Source organism: Acinonyx jubatus, chromosome C1 (genome assembly GCF_027475565.1).
Source record: "Acinonyx jubatus isolate Ajub_Pintada_27869175 chromosome C1, VMU_Ajub_asm_v1.0, whole genome shotgun sequence".
In the NCBI taxonomy this organism is placed as follows: Eukaryota; Metazoa; Chordata; class Mammalia; order Carnivora; family Felidae; genus Acinonyx; species Acinonyx jubatus.
Genome location: NC_069381.1, coordinates 163,692,668 through 163,710,368, shown reverse-complemented (window position 1 = coordinate 163,710,368; position 17,701 = coordinate 163,692,668). Strand labels below are relative to the sequence as shown.

The 17,701-nt window shown below is 39.4% G+C and overlaps 1 protein-coding gene across 19 annotated transcripts in view; it reads right to left on the bottom strand.

The window, feature by feature from the left end:
- Window positions 1-4,775: 4,775 nt before the first annotated feature.
- The window catches only part of OSBPL6 (oxysterol binding protein like 6), a 213,564-nt gene continuing 200,638 nt past the window's right edge, over window positions 4,776-17,701 (bottom strand). For all 19 annotated transcript variants that reach the window (XM_053215321.1, XM_027055407.2, XM_027055408.2 and 16 more), the window contains 8 exons: window positions 17,549-17,686; window positions 17,121-17,184; window positions 15,008-15,086; window positions 13,019-13,163; window positions 10,158-10,302; window positions 8,626-8,752; window positions 7,305-7,427; window positions 4,776-6,254 (listed from right to left, as the gene is read on the bottom strand). In XM_053215321.1, the coding sequence (XP_053071296.1) occupies window positions 6,146-6,254; window positions 7,305-7,427; window positions 8,626-8,752; window positions 10,158-10,302; window positions 13,019-13,163; window positions 15,008-15,086; window positions 17,121-17,184; window positions 17,549-17,686 (930 nt within the window). In that variant the 3' untranslated portion in view covers window positions 4,776-6,145. The remainder of the gene's footprint in view (window positions 6,255-7,304; window positions 7,428-8,625; window positions 8,753-10,157; window positions 10,303-13,018; window positions 13,164-15,007; window positions 15,087-17,120; window positions 17,185-17,548; window positions 17,687-17,701) is intronic.

Here is a 17,701-nt window from a genome sequence, read left to right as displayed (position 1 = left end):
CACCCCCAAGGAGCATGACCCTTGCGTCACTTAGGGAGCCTAATTTTCTTTCTCAGATTCCATTTCTCTTTTATTCACTCTTGACTCCTCATTAGCACTTAATGTCAAGCATGCTGTATTTGATAGTCTCTGGAACAGTTTTCTATTTTTGAGCAACAGGCTTTGAGGGGCAGGAAATCAGGAATAAGCTTTCAACTTGCAGGGCTGTCAATGGCAGGAAGCTCCCTGGACTGCAGCTACTTCATTTCCATGTCTTTTTCAGAGTTTAACAACCTTATCTCCAGATGGGGAGTGTGTGCATTAGAAAGGATGGAAAGGCAGCCTTCTTCAACACTGGAGCTTTCAAATGTTTGCGACTCAAAAGTGGGGCTAAGGTGGCAAATAAATGAATCAGCAAAGGCTACTTCCTTCACCATCATCAAGATGCCATCATTTCAACAGCAGTCATTCTAGATTCCCATGGCTTTGTCGGGGAGTCGTTCCTTACAAACAAGAGGAAAATGCTTCCCACAGTACTGCCAACAACTTCGGTGTTACCATTATTTTGGCCCCCTCTCTGAAGATGGAAATGAATTTAGTAACTTACATTGCTATTTTGAAATGAAAGAGTTAATTGTCTTCCCTTTAAAATCTAGAATTTCTACTGGGCTACTGACCTAGAACTTAAGATCTTTTGTAACGTGTTACTGTTTGATGTTGGATCCTGGGGTAGTGGCATGGGAGGAGTTTGGAGGCACACATCTCCCCATGTGCACCACACCCTTCTAGAAAAGTCTCAGATGCAATAAATACAAGAAAATATCTGGGTTTTAAGAAGTAATGGAAGCAGAACAATGATTTCCTTGGAGTGGTGGATGGGGAGGAGCAGGAGAGGGATTATCAAGGGGCAGCGCAAAGGTTTGATGGTGATGGATCTCATTGTCATGATCGCGGTGAAGGTGTGACGTGTACATATACATCAAGTGTATCAAATTACTTGTTCATGTATGTAAAGTTTATGTCAGTGACACCTCAATAAGCTTGAAATGATTGAAGGAAGTTTCCAGTAACCACACCATTTCTCAAAGAACTAGATGAGGATAACTAGAGGGTGTGGGGAAGTTGGTGCCTAAAATAAAATGGTTTTAGGGGCGCCTGGGTGGCTCAGTCGGTTAAGCGGCCGACTTCGGTCCAGGAGTTCGAGCCCCGTGTCAGTCTCTGTGCTGACAGCTCAGAGCCTGGAGCCTGTTTCAGATTCTGTGACTCCCTCTCTCTCTGCCCCTCCCCCATTCATGCTCTGTCTCTCTCTGTCTCAAAACAAAACAAAAACAAAAACAAACACGTTAAAAAAATGGTTTTAGCATTCTTCTCTAACAGTATTAAGTTGTTGCTTATTTTATTGAACTTAAAGGAAGAAGAAACAGGTGAACTCAAATAGAATTATGCCTCATTTTCTGAAAACTCAACATCCTCTCATCACAATAGCCCTAGTTTATATTTAGAAAGAAAGTATAATAGAAAAAAATTGCAGAAAATAAAGACATTCTTGTTTTACGGTTTTTTTCCCCTATCAATCTGAAGATGCCAAGGAAACTAATACTATGTAATTACGGGGCAATTTTTAATCCACAAACATTCAATAGTGTTCCACAGAGGCTAAATACAGGGGTTTCAGGATTGATATATTACCCTGCAATTGTGCATACATATTGCATATTTTCCCCATACTCAGTTGACACAGTGCAAAAGAATAGACATGTGTATCCCTGTCCCTCACTATGTCAGGACGAGAAGGAAGAAAAAAAATGAGAGTGGTTTTGGGAAACAGAAAGATGCATGTAACAGACAGGTAACTATCATCTGTAAGTTGCCTTAATCATGGGGCTTTGTTTGCTTCAAATGTTGGGCGTGCTATTTCATCCCAATGATTTTTAAAGAACTCCTTTTTAGATCTCATTTGGAAGGAATTAAAACTAACCCCTTAAACAATTTACCATTTTCTCTAATAGCAAAGGCTGCAAGAAAGGTCTTACGATTCAGTCACATAGGTATGTTCTCACATGAGTATGCAAGGTATGTTCTCAGTTATGTATTAAAGCTAAACAAAGTCGGGTTTAACAGAATGATTCATTCAATGTAAATGTATCAACTTTACAAAATAAATTCAGTTAAAACTTATAGGATTTAATCCTGTTTTGATAAGCAGTATTTCTACATGACTGGGAAATCTTGAAAACAAACAACCCCCAACAAAACTTAGCTTAATCTTAGCTCCAATTACATTTTTTCCATCTTCCCCCCAAAAGAACATTTCTAGAGCACAAAATAGATTCATAATTGTTTAATTAGATACATTATATATATCCTGAACAGAATGGCTCCCATAGAAATAAACTAGTATTTTGTACACAAACTCTATTTACTGTGCCACATTCATTATATAACAACTTGAGCCAAGTGCAAACATTTATTACACCCTCTGGTGTGTGAGGAGCTCTACTCCCACAAACACTTCATTATCTAGGATGATAGGGAACAAGATTAGACAAGATGGATAATTAATTTCTGTAATAACAAATTTTTACATTAGATTAGTATTATAAAGTCATCTCCAGCCACAGCTGTAACCAGAACTAAGCAAACCGTTGATCAGTTTCTTCTTTAACCCCTGCCCTCCAAGTGCTCTTTGGGGCAGGAGCTAATGATTGATTAGTGGGACTGCTGAAAGGCACGGGGACCAGAATAATGAAGAGGAACAAAAGGTTTGGAAAATCAACAACCAGGCATCCTGTGTATTGACGACCCCTTGGTACCTCTTACTCAGAAAATAGATTTGGTAGTTTTTATGTCACATATAAATTGATAGGAAATATTAAAAGGTATCTTAAATGAGTTTTATTTTTACAACTGCCTGGAAATTATGCGGTATTTTTAAGTAACCCATGAAAAACAATGACTTAATTTAAAAAAAAAAACAATAACAGCAAAATCTGAGAGTAAATTTGCACCCTGGGTGGCAGCATATGGGAGCAAAATAATTAGTTTCTAGTCGGCCTCTGAGTGCTGGCATGTGCCATTGATCTGTTCAGTCTAGCCGCATCCACAGGACCATCATCACTTATTATTGCTTTCCTTAATGACCAGCTCAAAAAGATGAAGAAGCTTATGAATAAATCGCAGGGGAGGTATAAAGATATATTAAGTCTTCCTCTATTTTAGATTGTTTTAGGGAAAAACAAATAAGAAAAGTACCCTTGAAACACAAAAGGCTTATATAAAATCCTAAGAAATAAGTCAGGTTACATCAGGAATGATCTAATATTTATTCTCTCCTTTTGCATTTTAAACTAGTCTCAAAAGCCCCAAATTATGCAGATGAAAATTCCAGACTGAATGTATCTCACAATTCTAAAACCATGGATGGTATTAGTAAAAAGTAAAAAAAAAAAAAAAAAAAAAGGGGATGGGGGGAGTGAGGCCATTACATCAGCATGAACATTTAATAGGGAGATTTGTGAATGAGGCATTACAGGAATATTAACTGAAATTGAATTGATCACTTGAATTGGGAGTTTAAGGATATCTGAATCTCCAAAGAGATTCTCAATGCAAGGTGTTATTATACATTGTAGTGCTTTTCAGGTTAGCTCTGATGAACATTTACCTATCTGATTTGTAGCCTGAACTTATTATCTAGTGAAGGTCCTCTCTGGTGGTTATTCTTCTTCTCAGTTACAGCCTGAATGCTAGGTTACAGCAGTCACTTCCCTGGTGGGTCCTGAGTCTTCTTGCAGCTGCATGAACGGATACATCCACAGTCACACCTCATCTTCCTACTTCTCTACTTGCAGTGTATTTGCTTTGCAGAATTCTCTTCTTATTTTTAGGCTAAATATTTTGAGACTATTCAGGAAAGTGCTAGTAAGTACAGACCAGAACCACTTTAAATGGTATTTAAAGCTTTACCAACTGTGGGTGAACAGACTCCTATGGGAAAGACAACCGAATTCTAATTACGTTTTAATTAAAATGAAAGGCATGTAGCTCGGGATGTTGATAAAAAGACGTCAAAATGAATGTGTAGCAAAAGAATCAATAACAAGGGAAGAATTTTACTATCTCGACGCAAGCCACCTATAGATTTAAAATGGGAATGAAAGGCATTGAGAATCCTAGGGAGGGTGTTGCTTCAGTGGGATGCATACATCTGGTGATGGATTAGGGAGTTTGAGAAGGAAATTACACTTTTTATGTTTATTTATTTTTTGAGAGAGAGAGAGCGCATGCGCTCAAGTTGGGGAGGGGCAGAGAAAGGGAAACAAACTGAAGCAGGCTCCAGGTTCTGAGCTGTCAGCATAGAGCCCTACAAGGGGTTCGAACTCATGGACCGCGAGATCATGACCTGAGCCGAAGTATGACCTGGCTCATAACCACCTGAGCCACCCAGGCGCCCTTGAGAAGGAAATTTCACTTAAAACCATAGGGTACACAGGATACAGGCACTCAGATGGAAGGAGGGATTTCAGAACTAAAACACGGCTCCACCTAGTGGAGACTCCAGAGTGTTTCCTTCTGCTCTCCGTGGCAGTTCTGGTTTGAGAGTGGATTATGGAGAATGCTCTGCTGAGGAGAAAGAACACTACAATCAATACCTCATAACAAAATGTAAAATGTCAATAACCTTGTTATCAGAGTTTAAAGTAACACTTAAAATCCGATGGTAAGACTCTAAGAATAAAATATATGTAATTTTATAATTCTCTAGGAAAATCTCTAAAGAGATTTTTTTTTTTAAAAACATACAGGCATTTATATAGTCATCTACGTGCAGAAACTCAGGAACACTGATGCAAGTTTCTTACAAAAGCCTCTGAATACTGGAAAAAAACCCAAATCCTGAAGTATGCAAAGCGAATTTCTGCCCTTCCCTCCTCCCTCCCCCTCCCTCTTGTTGGGATGGATAAACTCTTGAGCTTGTTTTCTATCTCTGCCAAAGGCAAGATAGATGCCTAATATGTCATTATGTATTACACAGAATCACTGGATGAAAATATAAAGTATGATTTTGCATAGAACTCATTGAAACAATGCAACTAAGCCCCTAGTATTCTTGCTTCTGTTCCCAGCAGGTTTCCACTCGTGCCAATGGGCTGGGCACAAGCCCGACATGGGGGTTACATTGTGCTCCACTCAGAAACAGTTTATGTTTACAGTAACTCCTAAGCCCACACAAAATTCCATATGCTTTTTGTTATTTCCTTCTAGGGTTTTAACACTGATGCCAAGTGTTCAAATCAAATACAGATATTGCCAAATAACAGGGCACACTGTGAGGTTAGGTCGAAGAGGGTTTATTATCGGGTGGCAGGACAGGAACTTGACGAGCAATGTGAATACAGAGATCTACTGAGCACACCTTTTCCTTCTTGCCCTTAGGATATATGATACAGTAGCTGACAGATCAAAGTAAAGCATGTGTCGTTTACTTTGCAAAAATCCATGTGTTAGTCTCCTAATTGTTCTGATCCCAGAAAGTGAATCATGCCATGATTCAAAAGAGCTGTCCTTCACATAAACCTAGGAGCACACATTTAAAAAATGATTTATTGTACATCTTTGCATTTCTTAAGGCATGAACAATGGCGTATAGATGGAACAGGTTCTGAGAAGTATCACATCTTTTTTGACAAGGTCAGCACAAGTACACCACATCAAATAGACACACTCGAAGTCTGAGCTGACCAGCTGCCATGGCCCGGGAGCTTCTCTGAGGATGGGATGGTGCTTCCAGACAAAGGACCAAACGCGTGGTTTAGACGTCATGTTGCTTTTAACTCTCTGGATCAGCTTTAAGCACCAGTTACAGTTTGTTTTCTTCACAGACACTTCAGACTTTGGATTTTATATTCTGCTCCTTTTTTTCTGCTTTTCAAGGAGGGCGTGGATGTTTTTTAAGGGATATGGTTGCAGCAAAACAGAAAGGATCCAAAAGTGGTTAGGGGCCTTGTCTAATGCACTTCTGAAAGTCCATTATAAAGATGAATAGAAAAGCAAATGGTCGGTTTTCAGTCGACCCAGAAACCACGCGGAGCTCTAGGAAACATAATTGTGCATAGTTATTTATTCATTCAGAGCGTGATATGTTGGCTAGCTCTACATTCCCAGTTTACCAAAGAACAGGACTGTCTACTTTGCTAAACCCAGGGTCCTTTCGCAGCTCCCAGTAGGTATCATTAGAAACCCAGGCTTCTCTTTGATTGGCATCAATAACTTTTCTGTGGAAATATAAAAACCGACATTAGACTCCAATCACATCAAGATGACCTGGTAATTGGACCCTCTCCTGTAGATGAGATGTGTATGTATAAGTGGTACTTCGTGAGCCAGTTAGTTTCCTATCTGCTTATTGATGGCTTGACTATTTTTGACCAAAAAGAAACTCATTTATATTTGTTCCTCTTGTTTGGTTGAAATGGAAGTGGATGGGGTCCTGGGGAGAGGGGTTAAGGGCACAAATAAATCACTTCCAGGCAAGGCTAGAAAGTGAACAGTGCCCAAAAAAGCACATGCAGGTACTGTACTAAGAGCTTCAGGTCCCACACAAGAACAGTCTGTGCTTCACTTGTGGGGAAAATTATACAACCACAGTAGCTCCGTGAGCCTCTGCAAGGCTCACGCCCAGAGTGCACCTTCGACACCTAAAGGGCACGGCTGCCTTCCTCCCCAGAACAGTCACAAGATGGCGCCTTGAAAGCATATGAGCTTATTCTGGGCTGATAACGGCCTGGCTCTGGAGGGCCACAGACGGATTTGGAAAATACAGCTTACTCTGTGTGATGTCTACGTGATCCTGCAAATAATCCTGTAATAATCACCCATGAACACACCATAGAAAGGCCAAATCTGAATGACATAAGCCCCGTATGATAGAAATAAAATGAAATACTAATGAAGCCAGGATGCCCTTGAGGGCAGTGGGGGTCCCATCATGGCCCTGAGTGAGGGGGTGGAAGCAAGGTTCCACCATTCCAAATGGTGTAGTTGAAGGACAAACAACATTTTTGTACAAGACTCTCAACCTTTTTGCTGCCCACGAAAAGAAAAGAGCTGTTGAGGAGAATTTATTTTTATGGTTCCAAACTGTTCACAAGTGCAAAATCTGGCTCAATATTTTCACTACCGAAACCAGAGTGACCAAAATCAGTTTAATCTGAAGTTCCCTGGACATTAAACTATCTCTCACTTTCTTTTTTTCACCTGGAGTTTCTCACTGCTTTTGGCAATCATTTGCAAAGTGTGCACCTGTTGGGAATGAACCGACTTACTTAAAAAATTTTGGTATATGTTCAAGGTTGTTTTCTTCCATGTAGCGCCTGCGTGATCTCTGCAGCTCCTCTACTCTTTGCTTCTCTGCTGCCGCAGCTTCTAAATTTCCTTCTTCCAAAAACCTAAGCAGAACACAGTTATCTCTTTAATATTTTATCCTCTTTTCTGAGAAAAAAAAAAGTGTCATTTTGTATAACATTACCTTCTGGCTGCTGAGGATATCACATGGCGAACAGTCATACTCTGGTAATGTCCCCTGGCTCCCGCCCCAGGCCACACTACCTCTGTCTGACCGCCCACCAATTAACATTACTTGCTGTGGATGCCAACTGAATTATCGCATACAGCAATGTAAAGCTAGGAGTGAAAGGTGAGTACTTTGGCCTTGAAGACTTTTCTGTGCTCTCTCAGGCTTAGGACAACATGAAGTACCAGATGTACTCTTTCTCCATATTATCCAAAAAACACGTGCTAAAGCCCACAGGAAGGATGGTAGCTGGCTGCTCTCCATCTACTTTTAGAGCAGAGTGAGAGGGAAGGAGTGTCCCTGTCTTATTGATGAGAGTAAAACTGATGAAAAAAGAAAAGATAATAGTAGAGGAAATTACAAAAGGCCACAGAAAGGAAAGGAGTCATAAGTGAGGGAATATTGGACTAGAATCGAAAAGAAAAAGCAGACCCAATGGCAATTTACAAAACCTGTATTTAAATTTCAAAATGAAGCAAACTTCAATATGATGCACACGGAAAGTGTGTTGATGAGTGTGAATGTCAAACAGTGAGACTTCATGTTCTAGAGAGGGGGGTGGAATACAAGAGAATTGAATAGTAGGACATTCAATACTGGGTACTGTATTTTGAGTACATCTCATACCCTGTGGGGTCAAAACCATGCTGGGTAAACACGAGGCTTTGACTCAAAGCATTTCTGTAGCTTATCTTCTTATTCCTCAGGTTAAAACATACTCCATGTTAAAGAGTAGTAGAAGCAAAGAGGTAAAAACACTGGAGGAGGTTTTAGTGGAGACAGAGTTCGTGAATTTGCATACTTTTGATGTCTTGGGGGCTGGGGGCGGAAACCTTTTGTTAAAAACTGTGTTATCTTCTTTGGGAAGCTTTTTGTTGTGCTAAGTATCTGTTATGATCACCCATGAATATCATGCTAGCTAGGATAGAAGGCTCAACTCTTGCAGGGTGAATGAGGGAATGAGTGAATGATTCAATTAATAAAAGATAGTGGTGAAAATAAGCCTTGATGACATCTATAGTGCTGCCGTGCCATGATCTAGTGTCCATTTTAAATATCAATGCCATGCTCACCTCTGATCTGGCCGGAATCGGGCGTCTGTTGGTGGAAGGAGATCTTTCAGCACAGGATCTAACTCATTGAGCTCAATAGCAAACCTTGTGAAACCATAGTAGAGTTCATAGTTGGTTGGCATGGAACCTGGAACGGTGCCAATAAACCACTGTGAGTGGCAAAGAGGAAGAAGCTTGCAGAAGCTGACTTCTTAACCCAGGTGCTTAATTAATACCCACACTAATACTAAATTTATAGTCATAAATATCAGATTAAGATTTTTCTTAAGTGCATTAACTTGGCTGTATTTTGCTAGATAGGAAACATTTTGTTAATTATCAGAAGTGGTAGATTCATATATTTAATAAAATACAGTCTTTAACATAAAACTATGTACATATAATAGTCTTCACTAGCTAAACTATGCCATGATTTCTCCCCCAAATATTCAATTGGGTAACTAAATGCCAGGGTGATTAACTATGAACATTAAGACTTCACGAGAAACACTTGACAATTTACTTCCTTTTGGAAAAAGAAAAAGGCACAGGTCTACGTTAATATTTATTGGCACTTTTTAACTAAACTCAAAGTCAGGATCTTTGTCTGCTTTGCTCATTGATGTATTCCAAGCCCTTAAAGTTTGATGCATAGTCACTACTCAATAAATAGCAGCTGATTGAATGAACTGACCACTCTACTAACAGGAAATTTAAATACTCATTGGGGCTTCTTAGAAAACCAACAACTAATTTTAAAGTTAGGAGTAACTGACAAAATTCCAGTGAAAATAAATGTCAGGTGGACACTTACTCCATTTACACTTGATATTCAAGTATTGCTAGTGTATTACCAGAACTCTCTTGATGTCTTTTTGTTAAATGTCAACATAATGCAGCTTTATGACGCTCAAGTGAGATCACTTACTCTGGTTAAGTTATTGAATTTCTGGATTATAGATGTTTGCAGGCTTTCCCTTGTTTTATTAGAACAGAGAATAAATAAGGATTTTAGTTTGTACAGTTCAATTATCTGAATTCTTTAATAAATACACCTAGCTTTTGAACGTGGGCATTACATTTAAAATGACTTTACATGAAGCCTAATCTCTGACCACACGTCTGATTTGGCTTAAATTTTATAATTCCTTATTATCAAATGTTGGGATTTACCTAATTTATATGTTAGGTAAAAATATATAACTATACTTGTCTTAAGCATCTACGGTTTTCTTTACGGTTTGTTTGTTTATGTTTTTAGAGAGCGATCGAGCATGGGGGAGGGGCAGAGACAGAGAGAGGGAAAAAGAGAATCCCAGGCAGGCTCTGAGCTGTCAGTGCAGAGCCTGACACAGGGCTCGATCCCACGTACGGTGAGATCATGACCTGAGCCAAATCCAAGAGTCAGACGCTTAACTGACAGAGCCACCCAGGCCCACCAAGCATCTACGTTTTTAATCTCACTATTAAAGAAAACAAACATGAGGGGAACTTCATGAGATGTGACATTCCCAAGGTGCCCTCCTAACGCAAGACACCCATACCCATCTCACCTGGTCTCCAGATGCACTTGGCAGAAGGGGCCACGCCACAGAAGAGCCCTTCATGCCACTTCCCAAATAGCCGGTGCACCACCTTCCCCTCCTGATCCATTACAACCCCCTGGACTTCATTCACATTAGAATTCCAGTAATTCACCTGGAAAAACCAAACTCAATTAAAACATCCGATGTCTTTAATAACACCAATCCCTATAATTTCCACAAGGAAAATTTTCTTAACTTTGAAGTTACTCATTCAAATCACTTCCAGAAATCTACCTCAAAATGTTTTATATGAAAGTCTGGCTTTCTAAGTGTTAGTTGGCTTAACTTTATTTTTTTTAATTTTTTAAATGAAATTTGAGTAATCAGTTTTTACCTGTATGGCTAGTACATTTTCTTGATTACTTCCAAGCTATGGGGATAGTCTTTTTTTTTTCTTTTTATGAACTTTATGGACTTGCCACTCACCATTGATCGATCTCAAATTAGTTGTATGTGGTGTGATGTGGGGATCTGAGTTTATTATTATTTTCTAATTTTTAATTATGTTTTTAATTAAATTCCAGTTAGCTAACCTATATGTAATATTCTTTTCAGGTGTACAATTTAGTGATTCAACATATACAACACGTAGCCCTCATCACAAGTGCCCTCTTTAATAGCCATCACCTGTTTCTTCCATCCACCCCCTACCCATCTTTTTTTTTTTTTTAATACATATACAGTTTATTGCCAAGTTAGCTAACCTCAGTGTATACGGTGTGCTCTTGGTTTTGGGGGTAGATTCCCATGATTCATCCCTTACAACACCCAGGGCTCATCCCAACAAGTGCCCTCCTCAATGCCCATCACCCATTTTTCCCTGTCCCTCACCGCCCCCTATAAACCCTCAGTTTGTTCTATTTAAGAGTCTCTTATGATTTGCTTCCCTCCCTCTCTGTTTGAAACTATTTTTTCCCCTTTCCTTCCCCCATGATCTTCTGTTATGTTTCTCAAGTTCCACATATGAGTGAAAACATATGGTATCTGTCTTTCTCTGACTGACTTATTTCACCTAGCATAATCCTCCCCAGTTCCACCCACGTTGTTGCAAAAGGCAGGATTTCATTCTTTAAAGAAAGGGATAATCTCTATGCTAGGGCAGAAAAGACTCTGTTTCTATCCTAATAACCTAAAATTAATTTACAGGTTAGTAATTTCTTCCTTAGATCCTCCTATCTCAAATTTTTCCTTTGCTCATGGATTTTAATGAGTTTCAGTGGGTGATGCTGCAGAAGTCATTTGTGAAATAATTTTTATAGTGTGCGCAAATAGCTAGATTTCATCAGGAAAACCCTGGTCTGGCCTTCTTCCAGCCATGCTTCTCCCCAGGAGACTAGAAGTCTGTGGGAATTTACCCATCTGGATCCCATGGCCCCCTTCTAGATCAGGTGCTAGAATTCCCCCTCCCAACAACTCTAAGCTTATTCCACAGTCCGCACTGGCCTTTCCTTTGGATTCATCCATCCAAAGGGCAGACCATCCACCACCAGTGTGTGAATTTAGGCCTGAGGGGTGGCCAGTGGTGTTTGAGGCGAGTGTGGACAGAGCTCAGACATGCAGCTGGACTGCCTTCACATGTGTGGGCAAGGCCCCTGTGGGGCAGGACAGAGCCAGCTGCAGGAGGGGGGAAAGTGGGAAGGCCATCCATCGGGTCTGGTTCTCCTGTGCTGCCAGGTTTCCAGCTCACAGTTCTAAAGGGTCCAATCTGGCCTTGGGGGTTTTGTTATAAAAGGCATATTTGTCAAGGTCAAAGAACAGAATGTAAGCTATTTGACAGACTGTAGGTTTGATCTACAAATTTTAAATATTTACACATATGGAATTGGGGCCCCCATTTGTACTCTTGCTCTGAGCTCTGGAAATATTAGGGGCAGGCCTAAATCGAAGCTTCTCGTGGCCCACAAAACTAACTGCATACATTTGCTGTCGCCACCCAACCAGAGCCAACTAATGATCCTGGCTTTTCAGTTCTGAGCCACCTAACGAGTAGCTTTTTTTCCAAGGAAAAAAGGAAAACGCAAAAAACATCTTGAGTAAAAATAAAGACCTTCAATTAATAATATGACCTTCCAAATGGCTTCAAAGGATTTTACTAAGAGAACATTTTTGAGTGTTAAGACTTCAATATGTTACCCACTTTTGCCACGACAGAATGAGATCAGGAGTAGAACAGATAAAGGGGCTGGTGGGATCTCTGTACCATGATGAGTTCTGTAGCATGCCTAAACAAGGGGGCAATACTGTGTGTTCCTCTTTGGACCACAGACACTAAGGGAAAATGATATTGTGTAAGCATTTCTATCCCAGGAATCTTTTCCTGTTAATAAAGGTGATGTTTTTTTCTTGAATGTATTTGGATTATAATAGTGGCAGAGTTGGATAAGCTTGTGGTGACTGGAAGCTATCATCCACACGCATCCTCAGAAAATGACAAATGCATTATAATTAGCTCCCTAAAATAAGATCACTTGACTGTGTTGCAATCAAGCAGGAATAGAAATAGAAACCAGAGGACTCGCTATAGGCAAGAAGTGTTTTCTGGAATTTTACCTAATGGGTGCTGACTGGCTGCTTAAAAAGAAAATTCTTTGGAAAGGGTATTTCTTCTGTCTTGAGATGGTGCCTTTTTTGACCTCCACACATTCAGAAGTCTAGATGCCTTGTGTAACTCTACCAGTAGGTTCTGCTTTCTTATCTAAAATGCCCGTAAGGATCAATGGTACAGGAGAGATTCACTTGCTGCTGTTTAAGGTAACTGTTTTATTTCTCCTTTACAAAGCACTTTATATTGTTTGTTTTTTTCTTGACTGTTGTGTGATATTATTTACCTTAACAAATGTGAGTTTGCAAATGCAAACACTGCTTTTGGTATTTCTAATGGTTACTTCTCCATAATGCTCTATCCACCTCCTCCCACTGAGAATATTATGTATACATGTGGTGACTTTATTCCATACATAGCAATCTCCATACCTAGGGAAGAATACAACACTGATTAAAAACAATGAAGGTTACAAATATTTATGACTGTTTCTACTACTGAGAATATTATTTGGCCAAAGCTCTCTCTTCCCTCCTTTTCCCTCTCATTTCTTTGTTGAACATTTCTTTGTAGTCAAGGATATTTATGATATGACTTATTCATTTAAGGAACATTTCAGTGCTTCCTGTAGGCCAGGTGCTAAAGCTACCAAGTTGAATAGGACCTGTGTCTTGCTCTCTTGGAGCCAACAGTATGGTAGGGGTAGATGGACATGGAAACAAATACTTACAATAAAATATGATGAGGAAGTAGCATGAGAACAGAGAAAGGGGAGTCCTTATATCTGCCTGGAACGTGCGGTAAATATCAAGGAAGATTTGTTAGAGAAGGCTGGGTTCAGTCTAAGCTTAGAGGGTGGAAAGGAGGGTGCTGCAGGCTGGGAAAGGCATTGACAAAGCCACAGAGGTCAGAATAGCATGGTGCATCTGGGGGCCTGCCAGTGGTGTGCCACACATGAGCGGGTATGGTGGGTGGCAAGACTGGCAAGGTGGATGGGATGGAGCAGGGAAAGCCTTCAATGATGTCCCAATGAGTCTGGCTGGATTCACAGTGCAGGTAATGTGCCACTGTGGAAGGATCTGAAGGAGGAGATAGGCATGGTAGGATGGGACATTAAGTAATATTATCCTCAGCACATTGTTTCATACTCTGAGTTAAGACCAAAGATGTGAATAATTCTTTGAGAAAAGACTAATGACCACAGCATGTACCTAATGCAAATTCTGGGACAGAGTTTCTGCCAAGGAATGAGATGACATAGCTTCAGATTGCCTTTAAGTTTACACATTATCTATATTTTCTTCTTTAATTTTTTTAACGTTTATTTATTATTTTGAGAGAGAGAGAAAGACAAGAGAGCGAGCAGGGGAGGGGCAGAGAGAGAAGGGGACACAGAATTCAAAGCAGGTTCCAGGCTCCGAGCTGTCAGCACAGAGCCCGACGTAGGGCTCAAACCCACAAACCGTGAGATCATGACCTGAGCCGAAGTCGGATGCTCAACCAACTGAGCCACCCAGGCTAATAAAATTTATCTATTTTTCAAAATAAAATAAAACACTTCTAAGTTTCTAAGAAGACTTATGAGTTGGTATCATGTGGACTCTATATACACCATGGTGTATACAGAGGGAAAACTCTTCTCATGAATTTGCAAATAAAGTCTATTTTGTGGTTCTGGGAATTCTTCCCGTTCCCCACCTTCTTTCATATCCCATCCACCAGCAAATTCTGTCATTAAATAAGCAAAAAACAAAGCAAAACAAAACACCACCAACCAAATGAAGAAAGAAACAAAACAACAATCAAGCCTTTGGCCTCAATGAAAACTTCAATTAGTTTAAAAAATTTAGAGGCTATATCCTCTAGAAAAATACCATAAAAGAATTCCATCACTCTTCCTCAATAACTTAGACATTAGAAATAGTCCCTGGATCTAAGGTGAATTCAAAAGTGAAAACATATATTATATAGAAAAAAGTGGCTAAAAAGAACCTCTGATGTAAAATGCAAACTAACATGGTGACTGGGACAGGTAGGTGGCTGGTATTGACTTGATGAACGGAGGATGAGCAGAGAGAAGTAGGGAGCTTTGATACAGATGCTAAAGTCCTCATTTGCTTTTGGTGGGGGGATCCATTCTCAAAACTTTGGAGATGTTAACAGAAGCTTTGGGCATACATAGAAATGGACTGTTGGCACCTTCTAGAGTTTCAAAGGCCCATTTCTGATTTAGAAAAGCAGGTAAGAGACCAAAAGGAAGATGAGAGCAACCTACCTGGGAAGCATGACATTCAGTGTTCCAACAGGCAGGATTTCCATCGACTTCCCCCAGAACTTGTTTTTCCATCTGATATCTAAACAACATAGGCAGAGGAGAGGAAATATATATTCCATATCTAATCATTTATTCTATAAAAACCTAACATGTGTATCACACTCTACGTTCCACAAAGAACTTTTGCAATCACAATTGATTCTATATTGATTTAACATATCAAGTACCTGGGGATGGCCCACGGTGAAAAGATTAACTGTGAACCAAAAAAATCTACTGTCTATGTTTCTCCATGACACATGTTCCTTATCTGTTTCAACTAATACAACTGGGAAAAACTCAGAACAGTATGTGTATACACATGTGTGTATGAATATTCACGTACACATATACACATAGACTCTACTGTGCTTTAATGTCTAGATAAATGTTGTTGTAAGTTTTAACTAAATGGTGGAAACAGTTAACATACATGTTAAAAATAACATGTATAATAAAAATAATTGCAGTATGGCAATACCATGGATTTATTTACATATTGATTTGAAAAGTTATATGATTTGGGAAAATAGTAAAAAAAGAAAATCTCTAATACAGAAAGTAAGTAAGATTTATGAGAAAATGAAATTAACCTAAGGAACATGTTCCTATGCTGGTTGTTAAGATATGGCCCAGGGCTCATATGATGTTTATCTCACATGATGGCTTTATGTGTTACTGGGGGACACTCAGGTTTGCCTGTGCATTTGTAATAACCACTTGGCCCCATTTTGATGGACTGTAAGTAAGGGAGCTTAGTGTGGTTTCCACAAAATTTCTGACTCTTTGTTATGACCAAGAAATGACTTATTTTCTCATTTTGCAATCAAATACAGTCATAGTACTCTATCATTTTGTGTGTTTCCAGGTTGAGAAAGTGCATATGAGAAGAGGCATTCTGTGAGCAATGACGCTCCCTTCCAAACATGAAGGAACAATTTATACTTAATGGTTAAACGTACATATGCAGTTGACCCTTGAGCAACATGGGTTTGAAATGCATGGGTCCACTCATAGGCAGATTTTCTTTGATCAATAGGGTACAGTACTATAAATATATTTTCTCTTCCTTATGATTTTCTTAATAACAATTTCTTTTCTCTAGCTTACTTTACTATAAGAACACAGTACATAATACATATAACATACAAAATATGTGTTCATTGACTGCTTATGCTATTGTTAAGGCTTCTGGTCAATGGTAGCCTGTTAGTAGTTAAGTTTTTGGAGGAGTCAAAAGTAACACGAAATTTAGACTGTGGGGGTCAGCACCCTAACCCCAGTGTTTTCAAGGGTCAACTATATAGTTTTCTTTCTAAAGGGGTTTTGAAGGGTACCTGGGGGGCTCAGTCGGTTAAGTGTCCGACTCTTGATTTTGGCTCAGGTCATGATCTAGTGGTTTGTGAGTTTGAGCCCTGCATTGGGCTCTGAGCTCATATTGCAGAGCCTGCTTGGGATTCTCCCTCTCTCACTCTCTCTGCTCATGCGCATGCACTCTCTCTCTCTCTCTCTCAAAATAAATAAAAATAAATAAACTTTAAAAATCAAAAGGGGTTTTGAAACTTGTAATTTCAGGTAAGTTTGTAACATTGTGATTAAACATTCTGGTTAAGTAGAGATTTCAATTCAAATCTCTGAGCCTCAGTGAGTTAAAGACCACAAATCAGCACAATGTTTACATATCTAAATAGACTGTGGCCATAGATGATGTGCCACAGAAACTTCTTTCACAATTAAGATCTTGAACACACTCAAAAAACAAGAAGGCAGCAGTTAGAACCTCCATATTATAGAGGGCAGATAATGAGGCATAATGAGGTAGAGTGATAGCCCTGAGCTGGCACAGTGGGCATGGAGCTCTGCTGTCCCTAGGGCTTTGTTGCCTACGTATACAATTTCATCTCCCAGATGGTTTCATATTTAAAGCCAGGAAATCTAATTTCTCAAACTCAACTCCACACCAATTACTAACATTCTCCGAGTTCCAAAGGCAGAAATCTAACCTGAGCATAATGTACATTTAGAAAGCAGAAACTGTTTCATTGGATTTTGAAGTTATAATTGAAATACAAACCTTGCCAAAACACAAAATTCTTGGATTCACAGTGACAGGCAGAAATGGGTGGATGGTGGCTAACCTGGTAATTAAAAACAAAAAAGAAGGCAATGTCATCAGTGTTAAAACTTCTGTAAATGATTAAGTTTTTTGCAACATATACAGGCTACCCCCAAATAAAGAACTAGTCAACTCATCCATCTCTGTTACTGAATTATTTTCAAAATGTGTAAGTAAATTACTGAATCGGTCACTTTAAGACTTCATGCTTATATAAACACTCTCTAAAGAAGTTACATACATTAAAAGATAAGCAAAGTGAGTTTTCTGGAAGCTGGTATCATACCCCACTGAAAGCAGTGGTTTATCAAAAAAGCTGTTTTCATCGTCAAACTGTCTTCCTATAGTTTCTGCACAGAAACCTCACTGAGTCCAGTTGGGCTTACCTGTTCTGAGAAAAATCGGAATCCCTTGTCCTCTCTAATGCATTCGTAAGTCTCCCCGAGGACAGGGTTGAATGGCTTACTTCCTGCTCTGAAATAGGTGGAGCAATATCCTGAAACTGCAAATGCAGCAATAAGAACCTGTTAAAACATTTA